At 39.7% G+C, this 25,856-nt stretch overlaps 1 protein-coding gene across 2 annotated transcripts; it reads right to left on the reverse strand.

The window, feature by feature from the left end:
* Window positions 1-730: 730 nt before the first annotated feature.
* LOC116246014 (BTB/POZ domain-containing protein At2g04740) lies at window positions 731-7,631 on the reverse strand. Of its 2 annotated transcripts, none has more exons than XM_031617684.2 (6): window positions 6,853-7,631; window positions 3,984-4,743; window positions 3,869-3,905; window positions 3,654-3,787; window positions 1,414-1,797; window positions 731-1,233 (listed from the first exon to the last, which is right to left on the reverse strand). In XM_031617684.2, exons 1-5 carry the CDS (start codon window positions 7,334-7,336, stop codon window positions 1,470-1,472), a joined length of 1,743 nt encoding a protein of 580 aa, XP_031473544.1. In that variant the 5' UTR covers window positions 7,337-7,631; the 3' UTR covers window positions 731-1,233; window positions 1,414-1,469. The 2 variants fall into 2 exon arrangements, with proteins under 2 accessions (XP_031473544.1, XP_031473543.1); XM_031617683.2 differs by having other exon boundaries at window positions 1,314-1,797.
* Between the last annotated feature and the right edge of the window lie 18,225 nt (window positions 7,632-25,856).

The following is a 25,856-nucleotide window of genomic DNA, read 5'->3' on the forward strand; positions in this document are numbered from 1 at the left end:
CTTTATAAAGAGTAAAATGATCATTTTATCTCGTAAAAATTTAAAGTGTCTACAAAGGATCAACAACAATTATAATACAATGATGACATAATCTTTATAACATTTTTTAAATTTTTAACCATATGGTAACATCTGAATAAAATATGAATTATCCTATGTCACATAGGTATGGGTACGGGGTGCCGGTGCTAGTACGGGTATTGACCATTTTTAAAAAACTTGAGTGCGGAGATACGATCGTATATATATGTAAACAATAAGAATACTTAGAAAATATGTATCAAAATAAAAAATATACATCAACATAAACAAATAAATAACATAGAAAATATATATCAATGACTCTTGCTCCAGCAATGTGTTTAAGAAACCTATGAAAAACTTTAAACATATGGACAACCAAGCAACCCCCTAGTCAAATATGAACATCAATCAAATTTTCACATCTAAAGAATAAAATAAAAAGTAAGGTAAAAAAAATTAATTCAAAATAAAATTAAACAGTTTGGATCTATAAGTACCCAAGTGTCAAAGTACCTATTTTAAGTACGGGTACAACAACACAGATACGTGGACTTTACTGAAGTACCCATGTAACTTAAGAATTATCTTATATTGTACCTTCAATCATTTGAATTTATAGCCTTTTACTTCGTGAACAATGTCTAGAAAAAAAAACTAATTTCTAGAACGCCTAAGATCAATTCATACACAAGCCGAGACAGTCAGGTGGACATCAAAGAAACAAGCCTATCTTATTAACCAAGGGGAACTGTATAATAACACACGCATGTCCTGTGCACAACTTTACGTAGGATACCTGTATATAATGGTTCACTGCATGTATTTTTACCATGCACTAGTCAACTTGTTAATAAAATCATCCAGCAGTGTTGCATAACTGCCAAATCTGACCACTCAGATACAAGCCCTTAGGTTGTGACAACCCAGGATAAATTATCAACTTTACAAGGAAGAAGCAGCAACAGCATATTCACAGTTTACAATCACAGAAACAGCATGGGCATGTCCTACGTTGTGAATGTAGTTTGTACGTCAAATGCAACGTACTGTAGGTTACATGTACATCAACGGTCCAGCAGCACTATTCAGCATGTACGCCTCTTAATTAGTTAATGAAATACCACATCTAATGCACGCACCTCCCACCACTTTAGTGCACATATTCACGCTTGACTGTTCAGTCACCTCCATGGACCAGGAAAAGAAATTCTGCCAAAAACAAAAAGAGCAACCAAATCAAAAACCAAATTTTACATAGCATATAGTACCAAAAATAAAAGTTAATTTACCATATAATGAAGGCTTCTCATTCAAATCCATGAGATATCAGAAGGTATGCAACCAGTTTCCATAAACGCCAAAATTTAGCACCTGCTTATGCTTGATTACCTGAAGACAAAAGTATGATAGACTTCACAATTTTCATTAAGCATAATGAAGGTCCCTTAACAACCATCATGAATTCTTTCTTCATTCGCAACCAAAATAAGCATCTCCAATCTTCTATCAAATAGTGCTGCACTCTCGTCTCTCTTGTCCAGCTCAGCCGCTTCTGCCTCAAGCCATTTCTCACGCAAATCATCAAGGATGTTCCCTTGATTAGTAGTCCCACCAGCTCCTGGTGCACTAGGAAGGGTTGTCCGCAATGCAGAATCACCAGATGGTGGTGGAAATCTTAGGAGCATAGCTCTAAATTTACTTGTATCAGCAAATGCCTCAAAATTGCAAGCCATTGCATCTAGACAGTACTCCCTAATTTTCAATACATCATACCTACAAATTCAATCAAAATGAAATTTAATATATGACAGTATGCCTGCCCAGAGGAGATAAAGAGAGAGAGAGAGCACAAGACTTCAGACTTGCAATCATCTTTAGAGTGTCTTCCTACAACAGAACTTGTAGTTTTTTCATTCTAAGTTTCCAAATTGATTACTGAGTCAGAATCAGTACTTGCAAGCTGCGCTTACTACTAGGTTAACTAAAGTCCAGAACGATTAACTCACATCACAATACAAATTTGGTAAATAAGGCCCCTAATATTACCAAAAACAGTAGTACAGAAGGCAGGTGTGTGACAAATATGAGAACAGAAATAAGAAACTAAAAAGAAAGAACAGTACGACTACTAGTGGGCATATGGAAATCTACGACTACTAATAATCCACTGGCTGGTAAAGAAGGCTGTTACAGAAACAGCCACAATTAGGAGAGAGAGAGAAAGAGCCAGCAACTAGCCCTTGGCTAGTCCCAACAAGAGTCAATTTCAACCAGGCTGTGGATGAGCGAACAAAGAATAAAAATAATACAAATAAAACAGAAAAATACAATAAAAACCTGTATACAAGTATATATATATATATTTTCCAGTCATATATGTGTTAAACATATTTGATTATAGATTTATATATAATAACTAAAACATACATATAAGTATGTACGCATATTTTAACACCTTCCTTCAAACTTAGTGTAATCACCAAAAGTTTGCTTAAAAGGAAATTGAATCTTGCAGAGCAAAGAGCCGTCATAAAGAAACCAACAAGCTGTGACTCTGAAGCCACATGTGGCAATTCAATAGTCTTCTTTAAAATTTCCTCCTGAACAAAGTTCATTGTTCAGAAAAAAAAAGAAGGATTATGCAAAAAGGATTATGCATCTACGTAAGCAATTAAATTCAAAGAGGAGGGGAACAGAAAAACTCCCTTATTATTCCCGTGATGCATCTGACAATCTGAAAGTACACACTCATGTGAACTGACGCTGGGGCATGCATAAATTAGCTAACCACATGAACAGCATGAGCAATTTGGGTCTAGTTAATACTAATACATCAACGGACCCAATAATCGTCTATAAGGTGTGGGATTATCCCACTAAATACCCATCAAATTTCATTTTGATACTAGCAAAATTAGTGTCTTCACTATCTTGTCATCTGTTATTCTTGACCTAGCAAGAATTTATGCAGCAGAATTTATACGTGTATGTGATATAAATTATACCACAGACTGACAATGATAGACAGTTAACAACAAATGGAGACATTCCACAGCTTGGAGACTAACAATGTGGGACAGTTAGCCTAAAGATTAGAATATGAGCAACTATGCAAAACCACCTAAACTATTACCAAGTCGTCATTTTTAATCATGAACCTGTGCTTAAGCCACTTTAATTACATTATCCACTATTCTCACAAAGTGGAACAAACAGGCAGTATATTAATCTCCTTTCACAAAATCATGCTTATCTATCAATAGGCAGAAACTCAGTGTTGCTTCATAGGCAAAAACCGAAGTGGTTAAACATATCAAGAAAAGGTTTGCTATCCTTAATTTGCACAGGAAAAGAGGTGCTTAAAATGGCAAATTTGAGAAAGCCTCTAAACCCTGCAGATACAGCTTCTAAATGATAAGCCATGTGTCCACATTTTACATGCCATCCTAGTAATTCTCCACAAATATCACATGCATGCATACATTTCTCAATCCAATGATGTATCAACCAGTATTTGCTCAAGTTTCCCAATCAAAAAAGTACTATGACTACAATACACATAATTAATAAAAGAGTTACAAAATTTTATGAGAAGCAAAGTATTGATAGAAAAAGTAAAGATGCAATACATATCAGATAATATCAGCCAATCGCATAACTCTGCTGGTGAAGCCATTTCCAAGTGTGGTAAAAGAGCATCAGCAGCTGCACGCTTCAGAGGAAACAATAAATACCTTGAAGCAGCATCAAACATTTCCTCGGCCTGTTAAAGAGCATATTAATATGCGAAAGATAAAAAAAAATTGTGACTGAAGGTTGCGGAATCAAATGCAACTTGGCTTACCTGATCAGGATCAATATCCTTTAGGCTGTCTGTATACCTGAAGAGAATGGCATACAATAAGCTGTAAGAGAATCTCCGTAGTCTGAAAACTATTAAATAAGAGTGATGAACTTACATAAACTCAATCATCTTGTCAAATGTCTCTGGACTCAGATCATGCTCTTCAAGCAAAGGAAGAGACTGACCATGAAGTCCAGCAGTACCTTCACGAAAACCAGTCATTCGAGACAGTCTTGCTTTGAAATACTCGGATCGTGAAGCCATAACAACTTGATGACACCTGAATATCTTCCCAGAAACTAAGATACAGACATCTGCAAGATCTTCCATAGAATGACTTGGCATATTAGCCAACACTTGTGATGAACTATCAGCATCTTCAGCATTTTCCAATATTGCTAGTGCACTGAAGTTGGACAGAGATATCCTAAGGAATCGTTGCATTGCAGCAGGAAGCCTGTCCTCCTCAGGGAGGGACAGTCCCTGGAGGATAAATCGTTTTTGAGAATTATCAACATCCCTCAATGACTTGTACTCGGCATATTTTTGGTGAACCAATTCTTTCTCAAGGACCTTCCTTAATCCCTCACATTCACACACTTTGCAGATCCGTATAAGATCTTCCATGTCATCAACTGCAATCTCAAGCCTATCAGAGTAGAAGAAATGGACAAGGCTATATAAAGCAGGGTAAGACAGCTTTCCTTTGGAAAATCTCACTTCCTGACGATGCCTCCAGTCATCCATAAATTTCCTTCTAAAGAAGGGTGAGCGAGCACTCAGAATTACACGGTGTGCTTCAATTGGTCGGCCATGCACAAAAAATGTTACATCAGGAGGAAAAATGTAAGATATACCATCTTGTGCAAAATGACCTGATGAATAGAGAAACAACAAAGTCATATCTTTTTGTACAGTCAGCTCTGCATAAAAAATCTATCAAACAAAGTACCTCAGCAGATATCAAAAGGAAGTAAAATGCTAATTGCTTTGAACAAAAATGAACCAGTATCCTTCATCTCTGGCTTCCAAGGCCCGAACAAGAAATCCCAATCTACGAAGGTAGATCCAAAAGGGAACTATAACTGAGAAAGATGTTGCTTATAGACTGCAACATGTAAATGAATGGGCTACTTCCCAGCACATGATCACTCCCTCTTCCAATACCATGTTATCTCCCAATAACTACTTACTTTGATGATGAACAAATGGTGACACATTTCTAAAGAACTTAATTAGCAAACCTCCAAATTTGGTTTGGAGTTCCTCTGAACCCTCGTAAAGTTACACAAAAGCAGCTAATGTTTCTGTACTTTAATGTCCAAACTTGACAAATAAGCAAATATATAAAGCATATTCCATGTTCTAGACATTTGAATTGAGTCGGAGGACAAGGGTCGCATCTCCTTATTTTATTTTGATCATATCATTCTGTTTTTCTCTTGATATGGTTGCTGTTTGTATGTTCCTTCAGTTTGGATTCAGGAAACTGTTTACCAACACTGTGCATTAGTAGTTCTTGCCATCATCACACCATCTTTTCCCCTCCAGGCACCTCCCCATCATAAATTTGCCTATGGAGCTTTTTGACCAGAATGCATGCCACATGAGAGTGTACTGAGGTTGGTTTGGAAGCCAAGGATTACTTCTCTTTTAGCCCAGGTTGTTCGATCATCATTGCAGTCTAATCTTCTCATCCTCTTTAGGTTAAGGTGCCTTATGTCCAGATGGTCACGCATTGTAGCCAACTGGTCTATTTCAGATTAAATGTTGCTTTTTGAGTTAGGATATAGTATTTGAATTGATTGATTTTTAAGAATAATATATTATGTAACATAGTAAGGGATGGATTCGCTAGGGAGGCGTTTGATGTAAAATAAGATGTTTGATTTTGGTTAGGTGTCATAAGAGAGAGAGAGAAATCAAGAAACAAAATCCAGGCTTGTCTACTAGTTTTCAGAAAGACTACCCATTCCTTAATTCACAGTAATTGACAACGGACAGATGGAATCCCCTTGATGCAAAGGCTCCAAGCACATTCGGTAACTGAAATATCACGTTTAAGGGTAACAGAGTGGTCCACCAGAAGCACAAGTACCTAAAACAATTCAGACCAACTTTATGAAGAATTATTGAACTGGTTCCATATGACAAGAACCAAATCTTCCATTCATAAATGTCCTTGGACAGAATGAAGGCATGCTAACCAGACAAAGTGGGATACGAATCTTTCAGTGACCAAATTTTTATAAAAATCTTGAAAACATTAATAACCAAGAGATACTAGAACTAAATATGATAACCTTTTTTCCAGATTCATAACAAGTGCTTTGTTATGTTAGTTGAGTAAATTGTGGTCCTCTGAAGTCTGAACTCCATATGCTTTCAAATCGCCTAACAAGAGAAGTACGCTTTCCCTATTTCTTTTGCTTGTCTCCCACAGCTTAACAAGAAACAACAGCTGAACTTGACTCGACCTATTAGAAGATACAAGGTCCATAATTCATATTTCCACCATAACAAGATAAAATCTGAAGCTAAATTTGGTAACCCAACAACTCTGTCTTTGAAGCTTACACTTACAAAATCATCGCGTGGACGAACATTCCAATGAGTAGATCTTAGCCTGGAGGCTTGTCCGAAGCGTTAACACATAAGTACCTATTTGAGGCGACTAGATTGAACACAGACGAACTATTAACTACACGAAGGGTCAGTTACGGCTTCCTGGGCAATAACATTGCAAGTACGAACTGGTTCAATTGCCCTCACAAGGTTGACGAACAAAATAAACGACTACAATATGGTTGCATATTCAAACCTTCTATAACTTTTACCGCTGACCTATCAAATCTCAGCAACGGTAAGCGGGCTCAAGAGATAGTGACAGGTCAAACAAGAAACAGAAAGAAGAGAACCACCATGGAGCTAAAGAGTAAAAAAACTCCGCAGCATTATGGGAAGAAGGAAGGAGAGAACCGTACCTGATGCAGGCTGCTGATCGAAGAGGGCGGAGGATCGGTTGGCAGGGCAGCTGATGAAAGTGTCGCGGAGGGCGGACTGAAGCGGACCGAGGGGCGGTGGGCGGGCCTCAAAGGCCTTGAGCAGCCTGCGGACCTTGAGGTTAAGGGCGGCGTAGTGACATCGGTCGCCGTCGAAGGTGTGCTCGGAGCAGATGGCGCCGTTCTCGAGCAGCATGCGGGCGGCGTCGAGGTTACCCGCGAGACAGGCGTAGTAGAGGGCGACGGAGTCCCAGGCGTCCCTGGCATTCACGTTGATGCCGAGCTCAAGCAGGTAGCCCAGCCGCTCCAGATCGCCGGCACGGGCGGCCTCGAAGACGTCACCGTTAGGTACCTTCTTCAGTGGCACGAACGGCTCCTCCTCGTCTGGGTCGTAGTCCAGCCCCTCCAACTCAGCGTCCATCGTCCACCGACGCGAGTTTACGCTCTCCGTCGTGGTTGACACCATCTCCGTCTTCCTCTCGCTCTACTCGGGATGCAGGGTGTAGCTGTGTCTGTGTGGGAGGCAGCGGATGATGAAAGAACGAGAAGCAATGAAGCATTCGTCCCTACAGCGTCGTAGTTGGTCAGCTTGGCCCCAACTCGTCCGTTAGATAGATGGGTCAAGTTCCAGCCGGTACGTGGCCTGCACTCCTTTTGGATACGTTGCCTTCTCTTTTGGGCTGGAGAGAAAAGGTAGTAACGTTATAAATAAAAAAGAAATGGCAAAAAACTATATTTGTTTACCTGTATAAAAGGAAAAAAAAAATTCTAAGTTCGTTTCCGAAAAACGCTTGCTGGAAGCTGGCCTCCGACCCTTTCATTTATGTTATAAGCAAGGAACAAGCGATGTTTATACACGTATATGGATCCCAAAAATAAAAAATAGAGTCATGGAGCCCTTAATTACATGGGGAACAAAAGCCTTGGACCACCTACCTGGTCGGAAGGTCCTTTGAGTCCTGTAAAAAAAATGGCAAATTTTTAATATTTGTCAGGTCTGCTCTGAACATGCCTCTCCCTTCTAAACCATCTGCCCTGCACGCAAGCAGCACCCCTCTCCTTTCTTCTCCAAAATCTATTCCCACCACTATCCTCCATGAATTTCTGGTCATCTTTGACACAATATGAATATGGAACTCGTCTTGGATGGTCTCCGACCATTCACCAGCCGTGATTCCACTTCTCAGCCAGAGAACAGCTTTTGAGGCCTTTTTCCTTATGACGTAGAGTATATTTGAAGGCATCAATGCACATTGATCAAGTGTTTTTTCTAGAGATTTTGTTGTGCATTCTGCCTCATCTATCATACGTCTACTTATGGTTCTCCAAGCGTTCCACACTACCAGATGAAAGCATGTTGTCTAGCATAACATCTTCCATGGTTTTGAAAATTTATAGCAAAGCCATTTTTTGAAATCGTTAACAATAATGCCTGTGAAAGAGTGTTTTTTCTAGAATCTCTTTCCAATCATCTCCATATCTTTTTTGTCATGTTGCAGTAGAATAGAATATGATCTGTGGTTTCGTCTTCACGTTGGCATAAAAAACATCTATTTGCTAATGTTGTTCCTTGCTTCTTCCATCTATTTAGGGTTGGTGGCTTGCCACTACTAGCTACATAGGTGAACCGTCATGCTCTCGGATGGGCGCGTTCTGCCCATATCCATTTTTTCCATAAATCATTAGAATTGCGGCCATTGATCAATCTCCATATATCTTCCATAGGAAAAGACCAATGGCCTTGCTGTCAAGCAAATGAATGTCTTTAGTTGCACTTAGGGTTAGCCTCTCCACCCTACAGGTGCTCATCATGTCTTTGAAATCAGGGCTTAAGATTTGATCTAAGTTAATGACTTCTTTCACAGTCAGCTTGAAGCTGTGCTGAAACCTACTAAACATTTCCCCAGTGGCCTGCTTGTATAGACAGACTTCATTACTTACATCTTGCCAAATTTTGACATTTCTTCCTCCAATATTTCATCTCACCCTACCTTTGATGCTATTGCTAGCCTCTATGAACCTTTAAAAAATGAGGTGTCATTGCCTCCATTCCAAGTCCATATGCTATGATAGTTGAAGTATTTTCTCTTGACACACCCTGCCCAAAGTGATTGGTCACCATACACTTGGATGCACTTTTTTGGCTAGCATAGCCTTGCACCTATCTTGAGGACTTAGCATGCATGTGCATCCCTTTGCAATTTGGCTGGCATAGTGTTTTCCAAATGATGAGGTGATGTCTTCTCCTAGCTTTGGACCCTCCTCATAAGAAATTTGCCATGGTAGTATCCAGCACATTAAAGGTACACTTAGGCAGCTTGAACACAATGCTCCATAAGCCAATTACCTAAGATAAGATGGTTTTAAGGAGGCAAATTCTCCCACCATATGATAGTAGTGGAATTCTCCACATCGAGTGTAACGCCCGTTATATTGTTGGGCAAGTCGGGTCGGATCGGGACCCAGACCCAGACCCGCAGCTTACCCGCGTAAGAGCCCGACGAGGGCTGTTCTCCCTCGTCCTCCTCTCGCTCTCCTCCTTTTGTTGCCTCTCTTGCTGCTAGGGAGCTCCACGCAGAGAGGAAGAAGAAGACTGAGGTGGTGCCAGTGGCGGTGGTGACGACGGCGACTGAGGCGGCGGCACTTGGGTAAACTCTTTTTCTCTCTCTCGTGCTTTGTTTTCTTTTCTCCGCCACTCTCATGCTCCCTTGCCCTCTCTACTGCACGTTTTCTCTTCCTCTTTCTCGCCACTCTCTTTCCCCTTTATGCTAGCTCCCTCCCGCACGGTCCCTCTCCTCACTCACCCTCACTCTCCCACCGGCTCTCTCTCTTCTTTCACGTCCTCTCCCCCTCACTGCCCTTCTTCCCCATTTCTGTCCGAACCCTCCTCCCCTCGCTCTCTCTTCTGTTCACCCCTTCCTGTCAGCGCCTTCCCTTGCCTACACACTCCTTACGTGAGCTCTCTCCCCATTTTTTCTATTTGTTTTTCCCCTTTTTCCCTAACCGAGCACTCCTTCTCATGGATTTCATCACTGTTTGTTAGGATTCCAGTTTGAGGAATGCATTCTTTCCCTCGTATCAGCGTTTAGGTGGTGTTGGTGGTGGCGGCTTGGCACAATTTCTGCCATTTGGGGACCAATTGTACGCTTGAGGTGGCTGTCGGAGGCGTCACAGCAGTTTGGACACTTAGATTGGGGTGAGCAAGGCCTATTTGAGCGTAGATTATTGAATATTATCTATGAGAGCATGTATAATTATTGTTTGAGCTTGTTAAAGTTTAGAATTGATGATTTGGGACGCATGTTAACGATTTTGTTTTTGGGGAAGTTTAGGATTATGATGGAGAAGTGTTGATTCATGCCTATAATGATCATTTAAGCATTATGAGTTGATTTTCGAAGCATTAGGGAAGCATGGTAGAGATTGTGTTGTTGTGGGGAAGATTTAAAACCATCTTAGGGAGCACGTGGCACACGTTTTTTGTGAATGGGTGCATCTTGGAGTTAAATATACGTAAGTTGGGTGTGACTATGGGGTTGACGCCTAGACTACAAAAAGCAAATGAGAAATGTGTTGTGAGGGACTGGGCGAAGCATTGAGTTTTGACATCTGTTGGCACGACAAGAAGTTGTGAAGTGACCTATTGGAGAATTTGTAGGTCGACACCCTCTTGAGGCGATGACACATGCCTCAATGATGTTGTTTTGTATTTGTTTGAATTGTTTGGGTATCTAGTAGGAATCTTATATTTTGTTTATGTCTGCAGGAACACCGGGCACGTCCCGTCTACCTTGAGGTACTGGATTCGAAGCTTGAGACATTTTGAAGAGTTTGTGAGTGCGCCACAGGTATGGCAGCATTCCAGACAAATCTCTGCCTAGGGCAAATGTATGAATGTGTGTTCCTAGGGTCGTGGGATCCTAGGAGTATGATGCAATTGATTGACTGTTTAGTGAATGAATGTGTGTATGCATGTAAATGTTTTGATATGAATTGTTTTGGAAAGACTATGAAAAGTTTGTTTTGAAAATGTTACGTATTTGCATGTGCATGCTAGAATTGATAACTGTTTAGGACAGATGAGGTGGGGTATCGAGTCGAGTGTCTCCTCGACCCCAATTGTGCATTAGAAAGCATCCTAGAATGATAATTGCATAGGACAGCTACGAGCCAATCACAGATCGAGACTACTCTCTGTGGTTTGGTTAAGATTTTGAAGATGTGATTGATATGATGAATGATGTGAATGTTTCGTTCTGTTGCATAAACATTATTGTGGGCAATGATGCAAATAATGGAATTGCAGGGTAGTCATACCCGTATTGTATGACGGCTAGCTATGACTGTTATTGTTATGTGTAGACCTTGTGTGGAGGCAATTGGAGGTGTAGGTGCACTCGTGAAGTGCACCAACCTCATGAGCTAGCCAGTTAGTTGTGAATGTGTTAATCTAATGATAAGAATGAATGAATAAAAGATGAGAGGCCAGTGGGATGTGGCTATGTGTTTAGGAGACGCCCCGCTTTTGCCACTGGTCTCGCCTGTTCGGAGCGCAGGCGGTGCAAGGCCCCAGGGTTCTGTTGTGTGTTGTGCTTGGAGCATTGGGCTCCCGCCTTCCCAACCTGGGTGCCTAGGGAAGGCTGAGTATCTCTCATTGGACTTCACACATCCATGGACGAGTGCTCTACCACTGCAGCGAATGAAATGGATCCATACTGTTCTGGGCCACCACGGGAGTTGTCTCTTGGTTGTAGGCCGCCCACGGTGTGCACGTGCCTGTGTTGCACCCACAGGAACTGTTAATACACTGAAGTTAATGAAAATGTATTGTATATGATTGATTGTACGTGATTGAGAGGCATGTGATCGTTGTGCTTATAAATGCAAGTGAAATGTTTAAGCATGTCTTGCATGTGATTTGAAAGTTAGTTACTGTGGCCATTGAGTGACTTTTACGTGTCGTGCCCTGATACGACATGATGATAGATGAACTTGATGTTTGTTCTTTTATTTGAGCCCTACCTAAGAGGGTTTGGTGTCCTAGCTTGTTGCCATACTGCGAAGGCTAAACCTTCAGTTGTTTTCTTTTTCAGGTTTGGTGGACCAGGGGCAACAGGTTGAACAGATGGCTTCACTCACGTCCTACTAGGGAGGTTTTGGGATGCGTCTTTTGTAGTACTGGCACGTCTTATTTTGGTTTTGTTGATGTCTTGTTTTTGTTAGGCATCAATTATACAGTTTGGGGCATTTTTGTCATATATAGATATGATTTTGTATGAATTGAAATGATTACATAAATGAAAGTTCGCCCCATTGTTTTGAATGGCATGACTCCTTCATTTTTGGATTGTTGAGTAGTCGCACCTTGATGCTTTATGTTTAGAAAAAAAAATGTTTGTGAGTGTCAAAAGTTCGGGGTGTGACAGTTTTGGTATCAGAGCTATGGCAAACCCCATTATGGATGTGAGTTAAAGTCTATCTGTGAAGCCGTGTTGCTCAGGTACGCATTGATTTGATTGAATTGTTATTGTAGTTTTGATTTTACAAGTATAAGTACATAATGTGATCGATGTTTTGAACTTTGTGCTCATGCACGTTTGTGATTGGATTTGTAAGATTGGTCATAGACTTGGTTTAAGAACAGGGGTTTTTGTTTGTACAGATGGAATATCAACGTAGGGGTAAAAAGCGAGTTGGGCTGTCTACAGAGGCACAAAGAGAGCCAAGTCCGGTCCGTTCTGATGCACGTACCCTAGTGGATGACAGTACATCAGGGCAACAGAATGCCCAACTGGGTGGGGGTGCTCAAACCCCACCGAGACAGACTCCACCTACGGATCAGCATACTATATTGCTGACCACGTTGCAAACGCTGACCTCGCTACTACAGTCGATGGTCAGTAATCGGAGGAGTAATGCATCTTCTTCAGGAGACACCAGTGCTTCACTTCGGGAGAAGGCAATGGCAGTGTCGTACCAACAGTTATGGCGATGCAGCCGCCTATCTTTTCAGGAGGGGGTAGTCACGACAAGGCAAAAGAATGGATTGAGGAAGTGGAACACATTTTTGGGCTTCTGAAGGTACCAGAAGAAGATAAAGTGAATTATGGCTCTTATCTGTTGAAGGGTGATGCTAAGAATTGGTGGCAATCGACTAGTGAGATTCGGTTTGCGGACCAACTGTCAATCTCTTGGAAATAAGTTGTATTTTTATCACCTTTTACCCTCCACCTTATTTTGGATCTCTGTCCCCAGATGTCGACTTTCATATTCAAGAGCCTGATCTAGCACTTTGCAAAGGAGGATTTCATATTCTTCCAAGTCTGAGTAAACCAGCATCCAAGTAGCTCTGAACCTTCAACATATGAACCCTGCAATTTTAAGAGAAACATTGCCCACCTCTAGCTTGCACCACCTAAAAAGTTTAGATTTCACCCTTTCTAATAATTTCAAAACTAGTGGGCATACCTGCTCTTCTTACCTAAGAAGTTTGAGTACTTTAAATTTCTTCTATTACCTTGATTTTGATTGCGTGAGTAAGCATTGAGTCTGACCACAAGTGCACTGTGATCATAAATGCCTCTTACCCACTTTTAGTTTTGCACTAAGGCCACATGTAGTATTCCAAGGCTAATTGACACATTCCCAATGTCACACCCCAAAGATTTTGAACCCTCATATAACCTTTTTTTTTGTTAGAACATAAAACGTCAAGGTGTGACGATACAATAATTAAAAAGGAGTTATGCACATCAAATGACAATGGGGCAAACATTTCATAGTATAGCAAATTCAGTTTATACAAAATCATTTCATATTTCTCAATGAGACACATGACCAGAATGCCCCAAAGCCACAACATTAATGTTTAACAAAAACAAGACGTCAATGAGATCAAAACATGACATGTCGACATGACAAGAGACCCAAAATCTCCTTAGTAGAATGTGAGCAGAGCCATCTGATCAACCTACAGCCCTAGGTTCGCCAAAACCTAAAAAAAAATAAACAACAGAAGACTTAACCTTCACAATATGACAACAAACCAGATGAATCCCAAACCCTCTAAGGTGAAGGCTCAAATATGGAACATAATGTATGCAGAATTAGAAACACTATGTTGTCATAATAAGCGTATGCAATCATTAAGACTTGTCATGGGAGTCCCTCACATATTCCACAATATGTAGGGACTTATGAATATCCACAATCCATACATCATATTCAATTTAAACACATTCACTTCATTCACATTTGCTTCATTTAAATTCATTTCATTTACATCAATTCAGTGAATTGATAGCTTACATAGATGAAAATATAGGCGCGTGCACACCACGAGTTCATTTCATTCACATTTGCTTCATGTACATCAATTCAATGAATTGACAACTTATATGGATGAAAATATAGGCGCGTACACCACGAGCGACCTACAATCGAGAGACAACCCCCGTAGTGGTTTGAAATGATACAGATCCATTCATGCTACAGTGCTAGAGCAATAATCATGGATGTGTGAATCCTAAGGAGAGTTGCTCAATGCTCCAAACACATCACACAATAATATCTTGGGGCCTTGCACCGCCTGCGCTCCGAGCAGGCGAGACCAGTGGTGAGGGTGGGATGTATTTTAAACTTAGCTATAACCCATGGCCTCCCATCAATTATTCTTTCTTACTTATCATCACGAGAACACCTTCACAATAGGACCAGCTGGCACACAGGTTGGTTCATTCATGAGTGTACTCATACCTCAAATGCCTCCATAAGAGGGTTACACATTCAGTCAACACTCTTATCTTGGTATCATACTTTATGAGTACTTCTGCCCTTCAAATTCATTCAATTGCATTGCTGCCCAATAGCAATGCATACAAAAATCTTATAGCATTCACATCAATCAAGCATAACCATCACATCATATAAAAACTTAGTTGAACCACGAAGAGCAGTCTCAATTTGTGGTTTGCTACTAGCTGCACTATGTAAATATCATGTTAGAATGTTCATTAATATGCAATCGGGGTCGAGGAGATACTTGATTTGATAGCTTGCCTAATTTGTCCTAAATTGTTATAATTTCTAACATGCACGTGCCATTGCATAATAATTTAAAAATGATCAGTCAATTTTATAATCTTTCAATCACATACATACATTCACGTGACAATAAACACATTATATTACATATCATTTAACAAAACACAATCATATGATGCGATGATCCTAAAAAAGCACACGCTCTACATTTGGCCTCAGGCAGGGATTTGTCTGGAATGTCACCCTACCTATCGCACATCACTACAAACACCCAACATTACCTTGTGTTCTAAATCCTATTACTCAAGGTCTACTTGATGTGCCCGGTGCATTTGCCAAAAAATTAAAGTGCTAGGTTTTCCATTCATTTCGCTCTAAAATCTAGATAGGTAAGAAATAGGACCATTGAGACGTCGTAGGCCATCGTCTCAAGAGGGTGCTGACAGATAGCTTTGGCCCATAAAACCGTCCAACAAGTTTTTCTTATCTTTTCGATGTTATGACAGATTGATTTAAATTCCAACACCTTGATTCAACCTATCGGTAGTATGTTTCTTAACTTGCTTTCTTAGTTGAAGCATCATCTTGGTAGTCATGTTTCTCTAGTTGTCAATTTGATGATGACAACTCTAACTCACTAGTAGGAGCGTAAAATTAATCAAATCCCCACGAAATAAGAATTATTATAACACCCTAGCATATGCCCAAAACCAAAAAATTTACATGTTCTGTTGTCCCTTCAAATCATAATTTCATGTGCAACCCAACATTTCCACAAACAACAAAATATTCGTATCAATGATAGCTTGCATCAGAAGTTTATCAAAATAGTCCTAAACCTTCCTCACATTGCAAAAATCTCTTCCATGATACCTAACTGCTTCAAATATTAACCTACCATGCTAAAGAGATGGTTATATACATTCTTAGGGCAAAAGTTCAATAAAATAAGGCTTATTTAGTCATACTCACACCTCCCATAGCATCTAAGCTGTTGTAGTGTCCTGACAGCCACCCCAAATGCTCGACTGAACCCCAAACAGCCAAGCCTATATGCTATCATTGCCTCCAACACCTTCTATTCGCTGGTGTGAGGGGAAGTCGTACTCTTCCAACTACCAAATTCAAAACAGCCCTAATGAGCATGAGAATGAGCAAGAGAGAGGTATCAACATTAGAAGAGACATCCAGTTGAGAAGGAGATGGTTCAGTTGAGGGGGACCCACACATAGGAGAGAGAGACAACAATGGAGAGACGAAGAGAGAGACAAAAGAATGATATTTTAGGCGAGGGAAGAAAACAGGTGAGAGGGAGAGTGCTTGGGAGGGAGAGGGTAGAGAGATATGCGAGAGTAAGAGATAGTGAGGGTGAGAGGTGGCTGGCGGGAGAGAGTGTGAGTAGAGAGACGAGAGAGTAAAGGCAAAGGAGGGAGAGAGTGCGGGAGACCAGGGGAGTCTGTGAAGAAGGGTTCAGTTGAGGAAGAACTTGAGGCAAGATGGAAGGCAAGAGTGGGCGACAGTGAGGGCGAGAAGACTCGAGACAGAGATGGAGAAGAGCCGAGATGCAATAGAGGGCAAGTAAGAAGGAGAAGGTACAAGAGACAGAGAGAAATCGAGAGGGGCTTACCTCAGCACTGCCGCCCTTCACCTCTGCTAGTTCCTTAGCCGCCGCTTCCTCTTCCACCTCCTGTTCCTCTGTGTCAACTCCCAGCGAGAGACAAATAGGGAGAGCCCTACGTCATGCCTTCCTCTTCACGTGGGTGGGATTCAGGTCTGGGTCTGGACTCTAATCCAAACCGACCTGCCAAAATGCTGCTCATTATATCCTGCCCTCCTTAAACCAAATTTTGTCCTCGAAATTTCGATCATACCTCAATGTAAGAATAGGAGTGGATACTTCTTTTGCATATCAGCCTCGAGCTCCCATGTGTTCTCCTTCAACCCATGGTGTTGCCATTCACTTTTACTTAAGGAATTCCCTTAGCGTGAAGTATTTGCTCTCTTTGATCCACAATTCTAATAGGTTTTTCTTTCATCATCAAATCATCTTGCACCTAAAAACCTAAAAAATCAATCATGTGTGTAGAATCTGACACATATTTTGAAGTATGGAGACGAGGAAAATGTCATGAACATGACTCAAGTTAGGTGGTACTGCCAATCTGTACGACACATCTTAGACTTTCTCTGATATCTCAAACGGCCTAATGAACCTCGCGCTCAACTTTCCTTAATACAAAATCAAAAAACGCCTTTAGTAGGTGAAATTTTCAAAAACACATTATCACCAACCTCAAAAGTCAACTCTCTACGTCGAATGTTAGCATAACTCTTCTGTTTACTTTGAGCTGTCAATAACTTTTTCCTTATAAATTGTACTTAGTCAATACAACATCAAAGGGTTTTCGATCTTGCCATTACCCATTTCAATCCAATAAGTTGGCGATCTACATGGCCTTTTATATAATGTCTCGAAAGGTGTCATCTTGATACTAGATGGTACCTGTTATTATATGCAAACTTTGTCAATTTCACATGTTTATGTCATTCTCATTTCCAGTCTAAAACATAAGCATGTAACATGTCCTCTAAGGTCTAGATGATCCTCTCAGATTTTCCATTAGTTTGGGGGTTCTGCTCAGTTTAAGTTTGGTACCTAATGCCTTTTGCAATTGTTCCTAAAACCTACAGGTAAAACGTGGATCTCCATTTGCAATAATAGATTTGGTACTCCATGTAGTTTCATTATCTCACCAATATATAACACTACGAGACTTTTCAATGAATAACTGATTCTGATTAGCAGAAAATGAACTGACTTTATAAGTTGATCAACAGTCACTCATATGGCATCATGTTGTCTCTTGGTGTGAGGCAAACCAACCACCAAATCTATTTTAATGTCCTCCCATTTCTTCACTAGAATATTTATCATCTGTAACAAGCCTCTTGGCTGTTGATGTTTTGTTTTGAACCATTGACAAACTAAACATTTTGCGACATATTCTATAATATCACGCTTCATTCCAGACCACCAATAATTTCATTTTATATCCTAAAACATCTTTATAGTGCTAGAGTATATGAAAAATTTGGATTTATGAGCTTCATCAAGCAACTAATGCTTAACCCTTTCATCTCTAGGAACCCATAATCTTTGTCAAAACCACAGTAAACCATCTTCATCTTGATACCAAGAAAAATTTGTCAGCTTACTTTATTTCATGTTTTTAGCAAAATCAAGGTCTTTTTTTTCTTCAATATAAGCTCCTCCAACAATGGATTGTATTAAGGCAGTCATTGTTGCTTTGTTCTTATCACATAGGTGAGGCTGCCATGCTATCACATCTTGTAACAATGCCCAATAGTGATTCATCATACTACATATCATTGCCTTTGCATGCCTGTTCAAAGCATCAACCACCATATTTGCTTTTACTAGATGATATGATATTTGAAATCGCAATCCTTTAAGTACTGAATCCATCTTTTTTGCCTTAGAATGATATCCTTTTGAGAGAATATGTATTTCAACAACTTTATGGTTTGTAAACACTTCGAACATTGTCTTGTAGAGATAGTGTCTCCATATCTTTTATGCGAATACTACCCCGCTCATAATGTCAAATCATGAGTAGGATAATGCTTCTCATGTATCTTCAACTGAGCCACCACATGACAATGTTGCATCAGCTATAACCAATTTTTGATGCATCAGTGTATATCAAAAATCCAAAATTACTAGATAGAAACATCAAGATAGGTGTGGTGGTAAGTTTGTCCTTCAAAGTTTAGAAACTCTTTTATTACTCCTTATCCCAAACATACTTCATTCCTTTTCTTAATAGCTTATTTATGGGTGTAGCTATTTTCGAAAAGTATTGTATAAAGCTATGATAGTACCCTACTAATCCCAATATCCTTCTAACCTCAATTGCGTTGTGTGGCATCCTCCAATCCTGTACTACAGACACCTTAGCCGGATCTATGGAAACTCCATCTTTTGAAAACATAAGACCAAGGAAGTTTACCTTGTCTAGCAAAAATTCACATTTTGAGTACTTGATATATAACTTATGTTTGCACAAAATCCTAAATACACTCCTTAAGTGATCTTTGTGCTCTGCCTCACTATTTAAATACACCAAAATATCATCCACAAATACAATAACAAATCTATCCAAGTAGTCTTGGAAAACACAATTCATGAGATCCATAAACGTTGTAGAAGTATTGACAAACTCAAAAGGTATGACCCTAAATTCATAGTAACCATATCTAGTTTGAAACATAGTCTTAGTCACATCTTCCTCCCATGTCAAAAGTTGATGATAACATATTCTTATATCAATCATGGAAAACATCTTTGTGTTCTTGAACTGATCAAACAAGTCCTCAATTCTAGAAAGCGGATACTTATTTTTTATAGTGACTTGATTTAATATGCAGTAATCTATACAAAAGTACATCATCCCATGCTTCTTCTTAACAAACAACATGAGTGACCCCCAATGTGACATGTTGGGTCAAATGAAGCCCTCATCTAAGAGCTCATGTAGTTATTTCTTCAATTATTCTAACTCTACTGATGCCATATGACATGATGCCTTAGAAATGAGAGTTGTCTCTAGTAACAACTCTATCTTGAATTCAAATTTCTATGTTGGAGGAAAACTCTTTGACTCTTCAGGAAACACACCGGGGTACTCACTTACAATGACAACATTTTTTAACTTCAACAGCTTAGTCTTGCTCGTCAACAAGTTGACCAAGCATGCAACACTCCCCTTTTCTAACAATCATTTAGCCTTTAGTGTAGACACCATTATCTTATCAGTTCGACTGACTTTTCGAGCTTGGAACTCTACTGGCTACATCTCCTGAGTCAACAACTGTATTTACTACTTTTTGTAATTTTATTAGCATAATGCGTATATAGCAAATCCATGCCTAGAATAACATTGAACCCACTTTGACTTATGATCACCAACTGTGCATGAAAATAATGTTGATGGATCTCTACATTCACATTAAGTAGATATTGGTTACATGAATCTTGAGCATGCATACGACTGACCAATTTTAAGACATATACATCATCTCAGCCAACAGTTCTAGTGAAATGGCAAATTGACTAGATATGGAAGAATGAGTCATCCCTGCATCAAATAATACTCTAGCAATGTAAGAACTAACAAGTAATATAACTTCAATGAGTTCATGTGCCTAAAGCTCATCCATGGTGGTCGCGTAGACATGTCTGATAGTCTTTGGTGCTCTTGAAGGACCTGCCTCGAACTTCTTCAACTCTTTTTCATGCATTTTGGGGCAATCTTTGATAAAATGTCTCATCTTTCCACAGTATCAAAACGATCTAGTCTCCTTATAACACGACTTCCTGGTGTGCACATTTGAGCAAGTGGCTCAGTAAAGTCAAAGTAGTTACTACCTCTTGTGTAGTGTCACTGTGGGTAGGCTTATTCCGCTTGAATGCTTTGTCATCTCGCTTCTTATAAGGCTTTCAAATGTCCATGAGGTTGTGGTGCTTGGCTTGCATCTCCCACTATGCGAGTGCTAGCTTGTCTTCTTATGATGGTCCCTTTGCATTCTTTCCCATCCTTTTCCATGCATCTAGCCATGGGGACCACCTCATTCAAATTGTGAGGCTTGCTAGACATCACCTTGCTTCGTAGTCTGTTACGCAAATAATATACAAACTTGTCGAGTCTGGCCTCATCAGTGGTGTAGACATTTCTACGTGTCGATACTTAGTAACATACTCCTCCAAGATTATATGATTTTTGTGGTAACTTAAGAAACCCTTGCATTTTTTTGTTTCTTGCATGTGTTGAGAAGTAGGTGTTGAAGAATGAACTCGCTACAATGGTAGAGCAATCATCCATGGGTGTGTGAACCTCAAGGAGATTTGCTCAACCTTCCCTAAGACACACAAGTTGGGAAGGTAGGAGCCCAACACCCCAAGCACATCGCGCAACAATATTTTCGGGCTTTGCACCGCCTGCGCTCCGAGTAGGCGAGACCAGTTGCAAGGGTGGGCATATTTCCATAACCCACTGGCCTCCCATCAATTATTCTTTTTTAACTTATCATTATGAGAATACTTTCACAATGGGACCGGCTAGCACATGAGGTTGGTTCACTTCAGGAGAGTACCTGTACCTCAAACACCTTCATAAGAGGGTTACACATTCAGTCAATACTCTTATCTAGCCATCATACTTTATTGGTACTTCTACCCTTAAAATTCATTTAATTGCGTAGCTACCCAATGGCAATGCATACAAAAAACTTATAGCATTCACATCGATCAAACATAACCATCACATCATACAAAAACTTAGCCAAACCATAGAGAGTAGTCTTGATCTGCGATTGGCTTGTAGCTGTTATATGCAAAAATCATGTTAGGATGCTCACTAATATACAATTGTAATCAAAGAGATACTCAACGTAATACCTCACCTAATCTGTCCTAAATAGCTATAATTTCTATCATGCGCATGCCATCATGTAATAATTTTAAAATAATCAGCCAATCTCATAGTCATTTAATCACACACATACATTCATGTGGCAATAAATTGTATCACACATCATTTAACAGAACACAATCATAGGATCCAACGATCCTAAGCACACACTCTATATTTGGCTCCAAGTAGGGATTTGCTTAGAATGCCACCATACCTATCACATGTTGCTACAAACACCAAAAATCACCTCGAGCTCCAAATCCTGTCACTCAAGGTCTACTTGATGTGCCCGGTGCACCTGCAAAAATTCAAAGTAGTAAGTTTTCCATTCATTTCACTCTAAAATCTAGATAGGTAAGAAATAGGACCATTGAGGCATATGTCATCATTTCAAGTGGGTGTCGACAGGTTGTATCGGCCCATAAAGCCCTCCAATAAGTTTTTTTCATCTTTTTGAGGTTATGACCGATTGATCTGAACTCCAACACCTTGATTCAACATATCAGTAGTATGTTTCTTAACTTGCTTTCTTAGTTGAAACGTCATCCAAGTAGTCATACTTCCCCAGTTGTCAATTCGATGACAACTCTAACTCACTAGTAAGGGCACAAACGTAATCAAATCCCATGAAATAAGCATTATTATATCACCTTAAGGTATGTCCGAACCCTAATAATTTACACGTTTTGTTGTCCCTTCAAATCATAATTTCACATGTGACCCAACATTCCTATAAACAAATGAAATATTAATATCAATGATAACATGCATCAAACATTCCTGAAAACAATCTTGAACTTTCCCCACATTATCAAAATCTCTTCCATGCTCCCTAACCACTTCAAATATTAACCCATCGTGTTAAAGAGATAATTATATACATTCTTAGGGCAAAAATTCAATAAAATTATTCTTGTTTAGCCCTACTCACCCCTCTTATAGTGTCTAACCTGCTGTAGTGTCCTGGCAGCCAAATATTATTTTGTTAGTTTTGGCTTGTTTCGTATTGGTCATTATTCAAATTGTGTTTTGGCTTTAAATGCTCAAATTTTATTTAGATTATGTTGGAAAGAGTAATTGTGGCAAAAGCTTTGACAATGATGGACAGAGACAGGGATGTTTTTCATGGTTGGTTATCAGATGGACTTGATGAACCAGAGGAAGGAATGCAATGGAAGAGAGGTAGAGATATAAAGGAAAAACGTGGAGAACGAGTGGGTGGTGAAAGGATTTGCAACTAAGGATTTCATTTGAGTGAATTTTTAAGAGTTAACTTACAAATTTAAGAAGCCTATGGATTAGTTGTGGTCATGTGAAGTTTTTGCCTCTTCATCGACAAACAATCACCTCTTCAATGGAATTCACTAATTGCCCTATATGTGAGTCCTATGTAGTAGAAAGCTTATCCCTTGTATGCACAATCTACCACCTGATGGCCTCTCTCCCTATCTCTCCCTAAAATCTCTAAAATCCTACTCTTCTCTTTCCAACCTCTTCATCTTTTCTCTCTACCATGTGACTATTATAACCCGTAGGAGAGAAAATATTATGTGAGTGAATGTTTTGTTTGTAAAGCTGTTGTGAATATAGTCATTCACAATGAGATATGCTCTACCACCATTTATAGCTAATACTTGCTCTTGTTTTAGTGACGTGTGGTTGTGTGCTAATAAAAGTTGTGCACATTGTTATAGTTGTACTTTATAGTTGTGTGTGACACTGAATTTAATAGCCCTTCATCTCAATGCTTGGTGCCTATCTTGAAAGATGCAAAATTAGATGACTAGATCCATATAGCGCCCTTGTAAAATGACAATAATAACAATATGTTTCTAAGGTTTGGTTACCTAAAATTATTAATGGCTTTGAAATACTTGCACCGTTCTATGCATTTTTCTTTTATGACCAGATTGTTCTTTGATTTTCTTTAGTATTGAAGAACTAAAAAGTTTTTAACCATTAGTTTGACATTGAATATCCAATTTTATTATAGTCTTCATCTGATTTTGGTGTTTGATGCAATGCATAACTATGTGGGTGTTATGGTTTTGTTATATATACCAGTTATCATTTCATATGGTTTGCTGGTATATTTCGCGAGCTTTATCATATGCTTGCATATTTTTATTTACACATCATTGAGGAGAGAGATGGGAAGAGAGAGAGTAAAAGAATTCCATTAAATAGGACAAGCAACTCGTACTAGGAAAATGATAAAAAAAAAAAGCCAAACAAAACCCTTCAAAAATAATAGGTAGCCAACCCTATAGAAATAAAAATAGCCACAAAAGATCTATGTTATAGCAGCCGAAATTAAAAACCAATAGAAGCGATGGGCCATTTATGAGACCAAGAAATGCAGTGCCAACAAGTGACGCATATCAAGAAATGCAGTGCCCTAAGAGAGAGAATTAGTTAGTAGAGCTTCAATAGACAAGTGTGAGGGTTTCTTTGCTAGATCACTGGGAAAGGAAAACCAGCAAGAGATGGAGGCAGAGAGTTCGATGTGGGGGAGGCATCGAAGTCGAAGAGTTGGCCGACATTTTTGTGGACGATGAGAAACCAAACTTGCCGATGTGCCCAAGCAGAAGTCTCAATGAAGGGAGAAGCCCTGATGGTGGCAATCCATTGTCAAGTGTCTTAGAAAATGAAGGAGCCCTTTTAGTTTGCTGAAGTGGTGTGCCTTACAAAGTAGTAGGTTTTAGTGAAAAACCTACAATCTCTATTATAGGTAATGGGAAATTTTTAGTATGTCCAGACAATGAACAAGAATTGGAAATGGTGCTCTTGAGGAACGTGTGGAGGGTAGGGGCTCGATACCTTATCACCAATAGATGGTCCTCCTCGCATAAAAATGAACATCAATGAAGAGGCAACTATATCAATTTTGGGTCCAACTTCTAGGGTTTCTAGCAACTTTATGGAACTACACTTACCAAGGTGTAGCCAAGGCTTTGAAGGGCATCTACACATGTGAACACCGCTACTCAAAGTCCTGGGGAGGCTAAGTTTCACAAGGATTGATTTGGAAGTCCCAATGAGTTTCAATTTGGTGCCCAAGGTTAAGCTCGGTTTGAGGGGAGAAAAGATGGTAGAGCAAGAAATAAAAAATGAGACGAAAGTCCCCTTTTGTGACCATTATGGGGCTTTCACACATTCCTCCTCCATCTATTGAAGGAAAGGACCAATGGAAGAAGGGGTGGTGACACAAGAGGGCACATGATACAAGGTGAGGGAAAATCTCCAGCAAAATAGGCAGCCTCTATCGGGTGGTAGGCCCAATCTGATGAGTGTAAGAAAAAAATGGAGGCTCCTCATCAAAGCAAGAGGAAGGGGAAGGCCCAATCCTGAAATTAACCAGGAAGTGATTAAGCTTGCTAGAGGGCATGCCCATGCGGGTTAAACAAGGACTCAAGTTGACAAGGCAAAAGAGGGCTCAGGCCAACCCGCTAGCCCTTGTGCATTACAAAGAGAAGCCCAATATGGGTATGCCTTTAGACATCATAAATTTAATCCTTTTACAACTTTTGTTAATGGCGCTATGGACTTGGATAGCTTAACCCCCTCCCCTTCTTAGGGTATGAGTTCAAGTCTGGTTCCTAATTGTGGGATAATGGGTCAAGGAACAAAGGATTGGGTGAGGTGTAGAAGTCTTCTCAGTTGTTCACAAGCATCAGCAAGGGAAATGGTAAAAAGGGCAACAAAGCTTAGGCATTACCAAATCTGATGGCTGGATCCCTCTCGAAGACAAAATCAACTAGGAGAAGATAACAAGGGATGGATCAAGGTTGGTAAAAACAATTGAAAAACTAAATTTGGTTGTCAGAGATGGAGCTGGACCTATCCAACATAATGACAATCTTATGGAAGTGGTAAACAAGTGGGGTTTGTGCATGCTAGTCCAACATGACCTCATGAACTTGTAAAATAACATAAATCCTGATCTTCATGTTTTGATTAGCACTCAAATTAAAAGAATTGTGCAAGAGAATCTTGCAAAAAGAAGTGACAACTATGGATGATGTGCGAAGGAAGACACTGAACGTGGCCATGCTTGCATAATTTTCATGTGGAAAGCAAACAAAATGAAAGAGGTGGAATAGAAGAAGAACATGTGGTGGTTGGAAGGTGTGTTTAGAAGTAATGATGCCCCAAACTTCCTCATGAGGGTAATAGAACTATCCTTGCCTAATCACCCTAATGAGAAAAGCGGCTTTAGTGGAGATTGATGGGAAATAAATAGTTTGGCCATGCCTATGATTCTTATTGGTGACTTTACCAAACATGAGGACAGGAAGCAAGAAAATGAGTAAGGATATGAATCTCCACTCTTTTCATGACCTCAATAGCTTTATCAATATGTGCAGTTTAGTAGACCTACAGGATGGAGAAAGCAACTTCACTTGGGACAATAAGTGAATGGTCACTTGGGATAATAGGCAAATGGAT

The sequence above is a fragment of the Nymphaea colorata genome, chromosome 1 (assembly GCF_008831285.2).
Source record: "Nymphaea colorata isolate Beijing-Zhang1983 chromosome 1, ASM883128v2, whole genome shotgun sequence".
Lineage (NCBI taxonomy): Eukaryota > Viridiplantae > Streptophyta > Magnoliopsida > Nymphaeales > Nymphaeaceae > Nymphaea > Nymphaea colorata.

Bases quoted from the DNA above. Each gene is read 5' to 3' on its own strand.
- LOC116246014 (XM_031617684.2), bottom strand. From the start codon at position 7,336: ATGGTGTCAACCACGACGGAGAGCGTAAACTCGCGTCGGTGGACGATG. The intron at 4,744-6,852 runs GTACGGTTCTCT...TCTATTCATCAG, and splicing joins CGATCAGCAGCCTGCATCAG to GTCATTTTGCACAAGATGGT. The intron at 1,798-3,653 runs GTATTGCATCTT...TTGAATTTGTAG, and splicing joins TGGCTGATATTATCTGATAT to GTATGATGTATTGAAAATTA.